Source organism: Oncorhynchus gorbuscha, linkage group LG13 (genome assembly GCF_021184085.1).
Source record: "Oncorhynchus gorbuscha isolate QuinsamMale2020 ecotype Even-year linkage group LG13, OgorEven_v1.0, whole genome shotgun sequence".
NCBI lineage: Eukaryota > Metazoa > Chordata > Actinopteri > Salmoniformes > Salmonidae > Oncorhynchus > Oncorhynchus gorbuscha.
The window spans coordinates 24,456,714-24,471,588 of NC_060185.1; the positions used below are offsets into that span (position 1 = coordinate 24,456,714).

The window sequence follows — 14,875 nt, forward strand, 5'->3', positions numbered from 1 at the left end:
GTGTGTTTCCCCCTTTCCTCTCGCGTCTTGGCTTGTCCCTAATGTGTGTTTCCCCCTTTCCTCCCGCAACTTAGCTTGTTCCTAATGTGTGTTTCCCCCTTTCCTCTCGACTCTTGGCTTGTCCCTAATGTGTGTTTCCCCCTTTCCTCTCGCCTTTTGGCTTGTCCCTAATGTGTGTTTCCCCCTTTCCTCTCGCCTTTTGGCTTGTCCCTAATGTGTGTTTCCCCCTTTCCTCTCGACTCTTGGCTTGTCCCTAATGTGTGTTTCCCCCCTTTTCTCTCGACTCTTGGCTTGTCCCTAATGTGTGTTTCCCCCCTTTCCTCCCGCCTTTTGGCTTGTCCCTAATGTGTGTTTCCCCCTTTCCTCCCGCCTCTTGGCTTGTTCCTAATGTGTGTTTGCAACCGTTCCTCCCGCCTCTTGGCTTGTCCCTAATGTGTGTTTCCCCCTTTCCTCCCGCCTCTTGGCTTGTCCCTACTGTGTGTTTCCAACCGTTCCTCCCGCCTCTTGGCTTGTCCCTAATGTGTGTTTCCCCCTTTCCTCCCGCCTCTTGGCTTGTCCCTAATGTGTGTTTCCCCCCCTTTCCTCCCGCCTCTTGGCTTGTCCCTAATGTGTGTTTCCCCCCTTTCCTCTCGACTCTTGGCTTGTCCCTAATGTGTTTGGTGAGGACAAGCTGATCCTGTCTGTCTGTCTGTCTGTCTGTCTGTCTGTCTGTCTGTCTGTCTGTCTGTCTGTCTGTCTGTCTGTCTGTCTGTCTGTCTGTCTGTCTGTCTGTCTGTCTGTCTGTCTGTCTGTCTGTCTGTCTGTGCGCGTGCGCGTGCGCGTGCGCGTGCGCGTGTGCGTGCGTGTGCGTGTGTGTAGTTTCTATAACATACATAGGAGGTGACATTGGCATGGATCTCTCTCAGGACGTGTTGTCGGTACTGCAGTCGTACCTGGATGGGCACCAAGGGGGAGTCTACAGGGCCGAGAGAGAGAGAGCACAGAACAAACATAGAACCACGTCACACTGCCTCACAGCACTCCCTAGTCCCCAGTCCCAAAACAACCTCTAGTCTTGTCTCGTAGCCCCTAAATTACTCCTTGGTCACAAGTCCCAAAACAGCCTCTAGTCTCTTCTTTTAGCCCCCAAATGACTCCCTACTCCCCAGTCCCAAAACAACCTCTAGTCTCATTGCCCCTAAGTTACTCCCTAGACCCCAGACCCAAAACAATCTCTAGTCTCTTCTCTAAGCCCTAAATTACTCCTTGGTCACAAGTCCCAAAACAACCTCTCGTCTCTTCTCTTAGCCCCTAAGTTACTCCCAGCAAAGGAACAAGATAGAGGCAATATAGCAGAAGCACCATTAAACTGAAAGGAGGATAAAAATATATATAATTAACAAGGCAAGTCAGTTAAGAACAAATTCTTATTTATAATGACAGCCAACTGAGGAACAGTGGGTTAACTACCTTGTTCAGGAGCAGAACGACAGATTTTTACCTTGTCAGCTTAGGGATTTGATCCAGCATCCTTTTGGTTACAGGCCTAATGCTCTAACTACTAGGCTACCTGCCGCCCTAAAAAGTTCAAGTGATGAGTTGCTCCCCTACACCTCCCTCTCTTCCTCCCTATCTATGTTGTATCGACTCTGTCCCCCTCTCTCTCTCTCTCTCTCTCTCTCTCTCTCTCTCTCTCTCTCTCTCTCTGTTGTATCAGTCCTCCCTCCCCTCTCCCTCCCTCTCTTACTTCTCTGTCTGTGTTGTATCAGTCATCCCTCCCCCTCTCTCACCTCTCTGTGTTGTATAAGTCCTCCCTCCTTCCATCCCTCCCTCTCTCACCTCTCTCTCTATGTTGTATCAGTCCTCCCTCCCTCTCTCTCCTTCTCTCTCCTTCTCTCTCCCTCTCTCACTATGTTATATCAGTCCTCCCTCCCTCTCTCTCCTTCTCTCTCTCCTTCGCTCTCTCCCTCTCTCACCTCTCTCTCTATGTTGTATCAGTCCCCGCAGTATGAGAACAAAGTGAAGGTTATTCTCTGTGTCACTCAGAGTCAGCATGGCGATGCCTCCCATCCCAGAATGCTCCTCTTCTGAGGTCAGAGTGGAGCTGAACGTCTCTGCGGGGTCACACAGATATCACACTCGCATTATAAACACACATAATGTATATACACATGTATATATACACACACCACCTTCTTTTCACTGCAGTCGGTTACTGAACGTTTGTCCTTGTTGAAATGTACACAAATGTATTGTACTTTGTATCCCTCCTTTACTAAAGTGGGTTAGTTTATTTTGGCAGTTACTTGTACACGTATTCACATAAATCCTACCTCATGGAAATATTGAGACTACTTCTACCCACATTTAAACAGATACACAAACACACTTTCATGCACCCACAAATACCCCCCCACACACACACACACACACACACACACACACACAAAACACACATTCACTCACCTGCAAACAGTGCTCTGTGTTTGATGATCTTTCCTTCGATCACCTCCCGTCTACCGGTGTCTGTTGTCATAGTAACCCGAAGTTGTTCTGCCTGTAGCTGTCGCACGTGGGATTGGGGAAGATTCTTCCACACTCCACAGATCTGAAACACATATACACACACAGGTGACCACAGTCACATGTTCTTAGCCAAGGCTGGGGGTTTGAGTGTGTGTGGTGTTCTTATCCAAGGCTGGGTGTGAGTGTGTGTGGTGTTCTTATCCAAGGCTGGGGGTTTGAGTGTGTGTGGTGTTCTTATCCAAGGCTGGGGTTTGAGTGTGTGTGGTGTTCTTATCCAAGGCTGGGGTTTGAGTGTGTGTGGGGTTCTTATCCAAGGCTGGGGGTTTGAGTGTGTGTGGTGTTCTTATCCAAGGCTGGGGGTTTGAGTGTGTGTGGTGTTCTTATCCAAGGCTGGGGGTTTGAGTGTGTGTGGTGTTCTTAGCCAAGGCTGGGGGTTTGAGTGTGTGTGGTGTTCTTATCCAAGGCTGGGGGTTTGAGTGTGTGTGGTGTTCTTATCCAAGGCTGGGGTTTGAGTGTGTGTGGGGTTCTTATCCAAGGCTGGGGTTTGAGTGTGTGTGGGGTTCTTATCCAAGGCTGGGGTGTGAGTGTGTGTGGTGTTCTTATCCAAGGCTGGGGTTTGAGTGTGTGTGGGGTTCTTATCCAAGGCTGGGTGTGAGTGTGTGTGGGGTTCTTATCCAAGGCTGGGGTTTGAGTGTGTGTGGTGTTCTTATCCAAGACTGGGGTTTGAGTGTGTGTGGTGTTCTTATCCAAGGCTGGGGTGTGAGTGTGTGTGGTGTTCTTATCCAAGGCTGGGGTGTGAGTGTGTGTGGTGTTCTTATCCAAGGCTGGGTGTGAGTGTGTGTGGTGTTCTTATCCAAGGCTGGGGTTTGAGTGTGTGTGGTGTTCTTATCCACGGCTGAGGTTTGAGTGTGTGTGGGGTTCTTATCCAAGGCTGGGGTTTGAGTGTGTGTGTGGTGCTCTGCCATAGTTACAGTTTACAACTGACTCAAAACAGCCTGCATGTGCTTTTTTATTTCCCTTCAACACACACACACAGACACACACACACACACACAGACAGTTCCATCTGTGGAAAAGATCAGCCCGTTGAGACTCTGGACTCTATCTCAGCCCCAGGCCACAAACAACGAACCCTCCGGAAAAAAACATTTGCCCTAGAGGGGGAAGAAATGTGTCGACGGACACACACCTCATAACTCACAGTCCAGGATAATCTCCTCTTATAATTATAAATGTGCTCCGTCTCCTTTACACGGGTGATCTCACACACTAACCCCCCACCCCCTCCTCCCCCGAGATGATCTGTGCCAGCAACCCCTCCCCCTCCCCCGGCCGTCTCAGGGCGGTTTCACTTGACACTTGATAGGGGCATTTGTCCAAAAAATAATGGGTACATTTTTCTAGGCCTATATTTAGGGGTCCTGAATTAAGTTGTTACAAAATGTGATGATGTCACGTGTGTAATTTGGCTTGTGTGTGTGAGTGTGTAAGTGAGCGCAATCATGAGTGTTTTTTTCTGTGTGAAAGTTGTTTGTGAGAACGGCCCCATGCATTATTTATTATTTATTTATTTATTTATTACAGTAATTAAGACCTGATTACCCAAGCAATGTTCTGAGAACGATAAGACAACGCTTTGACAATGCTGTGAGTGTGTGCGTGTATGTTTATTATTGCAGGGTGAATTATGTCAGGCCAGTGAGAGTTTGACCGGAGAGTCACAGAGAGAGAGTGTTTATCGTGGAGCTACTTAATCTTTCTCTATACACACAAATACACACACTTGCACACTGAGACCCACACTCACACACATTCACAGACAAACACTTTCTCTCCCTGTCTTTCTCACATACACACACACACACACACGCATGTACGTACGCACGCACGTACGTACGTACGCACGCACGCACGCACGCACACACACACACACACACACACACACACACACACACACACACACACACACACACACACACACACACACACACACACACACACACACACACACACACACACACACACACACACACACACACACACATAGACACACAACAAAAACATAAATAGCGGAAATGTCTACCTAGGAACAGAGAGAGTTCCAGTCTCTTACCATGTCTGAGTCTCCCTTAGGGGTCTTGTATTCAAACGCAGTGTTTCCATCAGAATCAAGGAAGACAACCCTGCTTGGTGGCCCGATCCTAGGAGAGGAGAGAGGGAGAGGGAAAGATACCATTTTAGAGACTAGTTATTACTAATGATTATTACACGCTTATCGTTTATTTTTTTGTCTGTGTGTGTGTGTGTGTGTGTGTGTGTGTGTGTGTGTGTGTGTGTGTGTGTGTGTGTGTGTGTGTGTGTGTGTGTGTGTGTGTGTGTGTGTGTGTGTGTGTGTGTACGTGTGCGTGTGCGTGTGCGTGTGCGTGTGCGTGTGCGTGTGCGTGTGTGTGTGTGTGTGTGTGTGTGTGTGTGTGTGTGTGTGTGTGTGTGTGTGTGTGTGTGTGTTACCTCTGGTAGGTGATGGAGAAGGTCAGGCTGGTTCTAGTGAGAGAGAAGCGTGCCCGGGCCACACCACTGGAGCTGGGTAACCAGGAGTCTGTCACTCCCGTCAACACTGCTACAAAGTCTGGACACACACACACACAGTAAAGTAAAGATGTAAATCAGAAAGACTGAATGGAGGAATGATTTTCTTGTTACGAGGGCAGTGAGAGTATATGTGTTCCTTATATTTGTTATTTTTTTATTCTAATTTTATTTAACTAGGCAAGTCAGTTAAGAACAAATTCTTATTTTCAATGACTGCCTAGGAACAGTATATCAATGTACTGTATATCCATGTACTGTATATCAATGTACTGTATATCCATGTACTGTATATCAATGTACTGTATATCCATGTGCTGTATATCAATGTACTGTATATCAATGTACTGTATATCCATGTGCTGTATATCAATGTACTGTATATCCATGTACTGTATATCCATGTGCTGTATATCAATGTACTGTATATCCATGTACTGTATATCAATGTACTGTATATCCATGTGCTGTATATCCATGTGCTGTATATCCATGTACTGTATATCAATGTACTGTATATCAATGTACTGTATATCCATGTGCTGTTTATCCATGTGTTGTATATCAATGTACTGTATACCCATGTGTTGTATATCAATGTACTGTATATCCATGTACTGTATATCAATGTACTGTATATCCATGTGCTGTATATCCATGTGCTGTATATCCATGTACTGTATATCAATGTACTGTATATCAATGTACTGTATATCCATGTACTGTATATCAATGTACTGTATATCCATGTGCTGTATATCAATGTACTGTATATCCATGTACTGCATGTATAATATATGTGTGTGTATTTCCATTGCAGGTAGCCTAAAGCAATAGACCAGTAACCGAAAGGTTGCTGGTTTGAATCCCTGAGCCGACAAGGTGACCAAATCTGTCGATGTGCCGTTGAGCAAGGCACTTCTCTCTGCTAAATTGCTAAATGTCAATGATGTAAGTCCATGCATGAATGTACAATATTGGTGTTAGTATGCGTTGGATCGTGCGGGTGAGTGTGCATGCTCACCAGTACGGCTCTCCCCAGGGGAAATGTCCTCGGAGCTGAGGTATGAGCGGTCATTGTAGGTCTTGTGCAGGTCATCCTCTTTCTCCTTCTCCTGGAAGTACTCGAAGCCATCAAACATTGCCTCCACTTGCTTCCTGTCCACATCGCCTGGACAAGCACAACACCCAGGGACACAATGTGTGAGGCGGGGGGATATTTAAACAACACCTACAGGTTGGCATTACTTTAACATGAAGTAAAGAGAATAACAGAAAATGTTGAATGAGTGAAACAGCTAGAAAGAGTGAGAGTTACAGAGTGAGAGTTACAGAGTTACAGAGTGAGAGTTACAGAGTGAGAAACTGAGACTTACAGAGTGAAAGAGTGAGAGTTACAGAGTTACAGAGTGATAGTTACAGAGTGAAAGAGTGAGAGTTTCAGAGTGATAGAGTGAGAGTTACAGAGTGAAAGAGAGGAGAGTGAAAGAGTGAAAGAGATGAGAGTTAAAGAGTGAAAGCGAGGAGAGTTAAAGAGTGAAAGAGTGAGAGTTACAGAGTGAAAGAGTGATAGTTACAGAGTGAAAGAGTGAGAGCTACAGAGTGAGAGACTGAGAGTTACAGAGTGAAAGAGTGATAGTTACAGTGAAAGAGTGAGAGTTACAGAGTGAAATAGAGAGTTACAGAGTGAAAGAGTGAGAGTTACAGAGTGAAAGAGTGAGAATTACAGAGTGAGAGACTGAGAGTTACAGAGTGAAAGAGTGAGAGTCACAGAGTGAAAGAGTGAGAGCTACAGAGTCAGACACTGATAGTTACAGAGTGAAAGAGTGATAGTTACAGAGTGAAAGAGTGAGAGTTACAGAGTGAAAGAGTGAGAGCTACAGAGTGAGAGACTGAGAGTTACAGAGTGAAAGAGTGAGAGTTACAGAGTGAAAGAGTGAGAGTTACAGAGTGAAAGAGTGAGAGTTACAGAGTGAAAGAGTGATAGTTACAGAGTGAAAGAGTGAGAGTTACAGAGTGAAAGAGTGATAGTTACAGAGTGAAAGAGTGATAGTTACAGAGTGAAAGAGTGAGAGTTACAGAGTGAAAAAGTGATAGTTACAGAGTGAAAGAGTGAGAGTTACAGAGTGAAAGAGAGGAGAGGAATAATTCTAAAATGCTGATCCAAAATTCAGACAAGTGTTCTTTCAGTCATTCCTAATTCTCTCCGTCTCTCATTTATCCCTCCATCTTCTTCTCTACTGGTGTCTACTCCAATCCCTCGTTGGAGCACTGCTGGCTCGTCTGGGTGCCACGGTAACAAGGTTTGTTTCTTAGTCCGAGGAGCGGAGGAGGGTTGGCAGTGACACTAACATGCAATCCCAACAATGACCTGCTCTTCCACACCACTATGTGCCCTGATGTCACGAGCACATTTCAGGGCCTCACACACTAACACACAATCTGACAGACAACTCACACACACTGAAGTACAGACACACTGAAAAGCATACTGAGACACACACACACACTACGAGACAGAGACAGGCTATTAGTCACACACACATCATCATCAAAGTGTCCAGACATATTTCTTCAAGACCATCCACTTTACTCCTAGACTATTTCCTTTACTTATCTTTGTCCCTCTCATATCCTCTCTTTCTTTCTCTCTTTCTGGCTCTTTCATCTCTCTTTCATGGCCTTATTTCCCCAGTCCTCTCTCTCCCTCCATAGGGCATGCTCTAAGGATTTTGTGTAGTGTCAGTCTCACCTCCCTGCATTCCACTATACTGTATCCTCAGGTGCACCAGAGAATACACACACACACACACACACACACACACACACACACACACACACACACACACACACACACACACACACACACACACACACACACACACACACACACACACACACACACACACACACACACACACACACACACACACACACACACACACACACACACACACACACACACACAAATGTGCAGATAGACATACCATTTTTCACCACTTAGACAAACACACTCAAATCTTTTTAACATTTAGACAAACACAACTCATACTTTTCCTAAAGACACAACCACAACACACTCCCACGTTTTTCCCCAAATCACCACCATGACACACACATTCATGAAAATGTTGAGAGTAGGCAAGACAACCAGGCCCAGACCTGCTACTGATCACCAATCAGCCTCTCGAGAGAACAACATAATACAACTAACTGACCTAGAAGGGGTGTCCACATACTTTTATATATATAGTGTATGTAAAGATGGAGAAAGAGAGGGAGAGAGAGAGAGAGAGAGAGAGAGAGAGAGAGAGAGAGAGAGAGAGAGAGAGAGAGAGAGAGAGAGAGAGAGAGAGAGAGAGAGAGAGAGAGAGAGAAATAGAGTTAGTAGGCTAGTAGGGGTTACCTTTGGGGCAGGTCTTGCAGCATTGTCCAGGTAGCAGCACTGGGGCATCACAGCTAGGCTCAGGACAGTCCCGCTTGACGTTCTTACAGCTCACCTTTCCCAACACCTTACCCTTACGACCCCTTTGCTGAAAAGAATAGATAGAAAACAACAACTCTTCATCCACACTGACCTCAACTCTGTATCAAACAGGCCTGATGATATTTGTTAACTGGGGTCATTTTGGGGGCACTAAGATAAGGAGATGATTTTGGTAATTGATTTGTTTATAATTAATTAGTTAATTATTTGATGTCCTATTTCTGTCCGTTGATAGTACTCGGCCCAGTTGTGGAAAAGTACCCAACTGTCATACTTGAGTAAAAGTAAAGATACCTTAATAGAAAATGACTCAAGTAAAAGTAAAATTCACCCAGTACAATTCTACTAAAGTAAAAGTCTAAAAGTATTTGGTTTAAAATATACTTAATTATCAAAAGTAAATGTAACTGCTAAAAGTAAAAGTATAAATCATTTCAAATTCCTTAAATTAAGCAAACCAGACAGCACCATGTTCTTGTTTTTTAAATTCACAGATAACCAGGGATACACTCCAACATTTAGACATCATTTACAAATGAAGCATGTGTGTTTAATGAGTCCACCAGATCAAAGGCCCCCAGTAGGGAAGACCAGGGATGTTCTGTTGGTAATTGCAAGATTTTGACCCTTTTCCTGTCCAGCTGAGCATTCAAAAAGTAATGAGTACATTTTGGGTATTATTTTTTTTAACCTTTATTTAACTAGTCAGTTAAGAACATATTATTATTTTCAATGACGGCCTAGGAACAGTGGGTTAACTACCTGTTCAGGGGCAGAACGACCTTGTACCTTGTCAGCTCAGGGATTTGAACTTGCAACCTTTCGGTTACTAGTCCAACTCACTAGCAACTAGGCTACCCTGCCGCCCCATGAAAATGTATGGAGTAAAAAGTACAATATTTTTAAAAAGTTGTAAAAAATATAAATAGTAAAATACAGATACCCCCAAAACTACTTAAGTAGTACTTTAAAGTATTTATTCTTAAGTACTTTACACCACTGCGTAGGCCTACATAATGGATCCACTATCCAAGATTGAAATGTACTCTACTGGGCTTGTTGTTATGAAGGGCGTTACTTACTGTCTCACAGTAACATTTGACACAGTGCATGACCCCAAACGGCTCCCCGAGGTCAGGGTGCCAAGTGTCCTCCAGCGAATAAAATCTTCCTCCAAATGAACATCCTGCAATCAGACCAGAAGAACCCATTTAGACAACAATACACTGACAGGTGCTACAGTCCACATCTAAATGTAAAACTGGTGAGTAATGTGGTAGCCAGGCCTATGCACTAGACAATGGGATGTGTACTGGGCAGTTCGCTGCAAAGTGAAAGACTGCATATTCCCACAATGTTGTCAGACAGAACGACAAAAATTGTATTCCGTGCAGCCAGACTGGATGTTTGATAGATAATTCATTTCGCTGGTTGAGTGGATTGACTGGATACCTATTGTGTTCCAGAGCTCACAGGCGCATCCTGTTTCATTTAAACGGTGCAGGGGGCCCTTAAATTAATATAAAAATACCATTCACACAACAAACACCAAGCCATTTGGATAGAGAAATACAAGGAATGCGCTTTTGGTAGCCTACCAAGGGCTATGTAATGGAAACGAATTGACGTGTTTGGTTTCGAGTATTTCAAATGATTGGAAAAGTGGTATTAATAAAAGTATTGCATTATAAAAAAAGCTTGGATGAAAATAGCCCCAGGGACAAGTGTTTGGCCACAACCCTCCCCTGCCGAGCTCCATATGGGTGTATTCCTCCTCCGTTTCAAAAGTCGCTGTAGACCGCGGTCACCTTAGCCCCTCAGGCCCCTCAGGCCACCTTGGCCCACCCACAGGCCCACCCTCAGGCCCACCACCGCAGCCTGGAGGTGAAGCTCCCGGGTTCCAAGTTCACTACTGTTCATTTGATATTGTGCGGTTGCCGTAGCTGCGAACAACCTGGTTCGCATTATTCTTTCATTAAGTGACTACACTTTAAACAATCGAGTTGGGTTAGAGTTAGACAGATCACCAAGCTTTCCCGCACAACTCACTGCAATATAAATCACTGCTTGGCACAGCCAGAGTAGGACACTAAAGAACTGCAGTAATGGAATGGAATGTCGATTGATTACAGTTTCCATGATTGGATAAACGTTATTAGCGGCAGTTGTTAATACACTGCAGTAACGCCTTGACTTCTCACTCCCATGGTCTCAGTAGGCCTAACAAGCAGTTTAAAGCCCTGCACGTGAACCAGATGGCATTCTCAGTGGTTATGACTAATATGTTTTCAGCAAGTTTGTTCATGAAGTAACCATAACAGTGGGCAGGTTGAGGAAGACGCAAGAAAGAAACGATTGGGACGATAATAAGGAGAAGAGGTTTGATGCTGTGCAGTCAGACACTTTGATATACAAAATGATACTTTAATGACGGTCTTAAAAAGCTATAGACATATCAGGCTATACATTTAAACGTATATTTGGCAGATTAGCAAACGAGCAATAGGCTAGCCTATAGAGCTGAGCTGCCCCTGCCAGAATTCAAAACGCAGCAGGCGTTGAAAATAAATGAATTTGACTGAAATAGAAGAGGCATCTTGGCTCACCTGACATGCCCTTGGATGTGAAAGGCTCCCTCTCCGACTGGATGGGCAGAATGGGAGACTTCAGCCGTGAGGCCAGTCCAGAGTGCAGCAACGCGCAACTCATCACGCACATCAAGGAACTCAGCGCTCCGCGAGTCTGCATACTGGAGAGGGGCAGCATCTCTTTTCCTTTTTTGTTCTTGAAGCTTTCACGTGTAGGTAAGTTGTCACTCCAGTAATACACCTTCCCTAAATGAGCATGAATATGTTAGCATTCACGTCACCAGATAGCCTATTCGTTGATGGTATTGAAGTTATTCCTATTCAGAAATAAAGTCTCCCAAGTTATGCGAGAGAGAAAAGCAGAGAAAGTGACGAAAGAGTTTGTAGGTTTTCTGAGACAATGACTGTACCCAGCCCAGAAGCGTATGTCCCGTCCGTGCGGGTCCCTTCCCACTTTATACTTTCCCTGATACTTGGAGCAGGCACCGGCAGGGAGGGGTGAGAAATAAAGGAGTGGTTGGGGTTAGATGAACGTCCTATACCTATAGCCTATACCGCTATCCTAATGCCATGGAAAGTGTGTCAGAACACCTAGTGAAAGAAAGGGGAATCTTCAAGGCTTTAGCCTACAGTAGGCGAGGGAGGAATGTGTTTCTGTGTGTCTGTGTGCAGCATTTTCTCTATTTATACAACTGCGTCTGGAGTTCAGACCTAAGTGACTTAACAGAAACAAGTGAACATAGTTTGAATAGTTAATGCGACGTGTTTCAATGTATGCTGGTCCTCTATCACAGAATGGCCTTTTTTTATTTAGCTATTTATTTTGTGCCATATTAACTTCAGCTTCAAATACCTACCATTCCTACCTGAACAGTCATGCGTTTGTGTGGCCTATTTGTAAGCCAACGGTTCGATTGGACTCCTATGTCGTTATAAAGTTACAACTCAATATAATCCTGTTTTGGATAGTGTTGGATTCACAATGAATAAGAATGTCTGAAGTCATCGACAATATTGACTCATTATTTACTATTTTGTTTATAAAAACGTTATCTTGTTGTTATCAAAGATACAATTACATACAACATTTTATTTAGGTTTGTTGTAAATTGAGTAATATGCTTCACACTCCATGTTCCATTGGCGCGAGAATGTGTTGGAGAATCCTTTCAAGAGGCTTCAGTCTTGGTCCATAGGGAGGCATCACTAGCGCTCTGCTGGTCAAATTTATATTACTGTAGTGAAGTGCGCAAAGAGATTTATTTGAGGAAGTTCACAGCAAGGGTCTCGCCAATCAGTCAGTCTGTGGAACAGTAATCATCCCTCAGTGAGTGCAAATAAAGGACAACCACCACCATTAGACAGAATAGGATGATAATACAGTAATGATAATAATAATAATAACAATAATGGCACATAATAGCTCATTTAAATCTTTACTTATTCCTTTGCTTATTGTAGCCTAAAGGATCACCGACTGAACATTGTGTGCGTTTCTTTCCCAAAGTCCCAAACTACCCCGACGAATAATAAAACAACCAAAATAAAGTATCCCTCATTTAAGGGGGCTTGGGGGCCAGGCTGTGAATCAGGCGAGCTGTTTAGAGAAGAACCATATATCGATCACTGATTGTAGCTTTGTCTGTCGCGCTCCGGAAACTGCGCCTGGCTCTCGCCTCCAACCCCTCCCCAATCCATCCACATGCTAAACATGACGATATGCTCAATGGCGATAACCTAACCCATTCAACAAGAAACCAGCACGTCTCCCATTCTGCCCGAGTGACCCTAGCTCTAACAAGGGCTATAAACAAGGACTATGAAAAGGAAGGAACAACAAGACCATGTCTCGAAGCATATAGGCTTATATCCAAAATTACGTTTTCTAAAGACTTAGGTAGTGCTGTGACATTATGGTATTTTGGGTAACGTTTTTTTGCAATTTTTGTGGATTTTTTTTGTAAGGCCTAATGCATCATAATGCATCTTTGAAAATGTGACATCATACCTGATGCATACAACACAGATTTTGTGACACCCCTGTCTCAAAAACAAATGGTTTTGACTGCTTGCAACTTTTGGAAATAAAGCTTTTCCTCCCAACCGTGCCATCATGTAAAAATCTAAAACTGATATTGGGTAAACTATATCTACTTGCATATGAAGTTGAATCCCCTTCTCCTAAAATGAATATATTAAGACAATAATGTCGATATATATGTTTTTGTTGACGGTTATTGTCCATAATTGTCGGTTACATGATTATATGATAATTGTGCCAGCACTAGTCTTAGGCTACTTTAATAAAATTGCATCCTATTTTCTGCATCAGTTTGTATTTAAAAGACTAGTTCCCCATAGCCAGTGTAGGTGGAGATAGAAGTGAATGTGGGAACCCCTAAATATATATCAATGTATTGGAATATAAAATAATGTATATTGTCCCCTTGTGTATAGGCTATAGAGAGACATTGGAGCCGGAATTGAAGAGTAAATAAATATTTTTGAAAAAGTACACATCTGTTCTTCAAATTACATGCCAGTTTCTGTTGAAAGTACATAAAAAGTTCACACACATATTTACACATTATATATATACAACACACCTAATATATATATACACACACACACACACACACACACACACACACACACACACACACACACACACACACACACACACACACACACACACACACACGCACGCACGCACGCACGCACGCACGCACGCACGCACGCACGCACGCACGCACGCACACACACACACACACACACACACACACACACACACACACACACACACACACACACACACACACACACACACACACACACACTTGTATTATTATAATTTTTAAAATGTTTTATTCCAGACCCTGACATTGCATGTTCTGATATCTCTTCATTTCCTTATTTTTTATTTATTTTGGGATTTGTGTGTATCATTTTGTATTGTTAGATATTACTGCACCTTTGGAGCTAGAAACATAAGCATTTCGCTGCACCTGCGATAACATCTGCAAAAGTGTATTGTATGTGTGAGGACAAGGTGAATGTCACATTATGTGGCTGTGAGAGACTTCCACTGAGGTGAATTAATTCACACCCGGGTTCCCCTCTACTCCATGCACGGCGCGCACCCGTGAATGGATTCGATGATGGTCTATTTGCACTTCATCACTGAGTGATAACCGCCGCTTTTATTTAATGTTGGATCGACCGATTCATTACATTGGGTATCAAATTGTCTATTGGGAGCTAACACAACACATTTATTTATATTCTACGAGTCTCACAGAGTAATGAGGGGAGCTTTTGTGTATTGCCCTACAAGTATGGCTTGCTATAGGTGCACTTTTCTGAACTCCAAAAAGGATAAATGTGGATGTGGACATTATTTAATGTTGCTATATTATTAGGTCTACTGTAAACCTCCTATTATTTGATATCTAAAACAGAAGGATTCAGGGTTGAGGGTTGAAAAGTGTAGTTAGCCCATCTCGGTAGATTGTGTAGAGTTTGCCCTTGTCTGTAGATAAAAAAAAAGTATCTCTCTTGCACTCATTTCGAGAATGAAAGTAGCCTAGCTTGGAGTTTACAGTCGTTCCCCTAAACCAAGGACTGTGCTTTCGTGTAAAGAAGAGGGGAAAGAGAGAGAAAATGTTAAACGGGAGAAGGAAAGAGAGTGCACGCGTCTGAAATCATTTCT

General features: G+C 43.6%; 1 protein-coding gene across 1 annotated transcript in view; it reads right to left on the minus strand.

The window, feature by feature from the left end:
* LOC123992605 (chordin-like) overlaps positions 1-11,626 on the minus strand; it is a 33,403-nt gene extending 21,777 nt beyond the window's left edge. Inside the window, exons 1-9 of the mRNA XM_046293880.1 lie at positions 11,185-11,626; positions 9,661-9,764; positions 8,498-8,624; positions 6,116-6,262; positions 5,014-5,131; positions 4,619-4,706; positions 2,446-2,587; positions 1,956-2,093; positions 873-955 (exon numbers count right to left, since the gene is read on the minus strand). Coding sequence (XP_046149836.1) covers positions 873-955; positions 1,956-2,093; positions 2,446-2,587; positions 4,619-4,706; positions 5,014-5,131; positions 6,116-6,262; positions 8,498-8,624; positions 9,661-9,764; positions 11,185-11,344 — 1,107 coding nt within the window. The 5' untranslated portion in view covers positions 11,345-11,626. The remainder of the gene's footprint in view (positions 1-872; positions 956-1,955; positions 2,094-2,445; positions 2,588-4,618; positions 4,707-5,013; positions 5,132-6,115; positions 6,263-8,497; positions 8,625-9,660; positions 9,765-11,184) is intronic.
* Between the last annotated feature and the right edge of the window lie 3,249 nt (positions 11,627-14,875).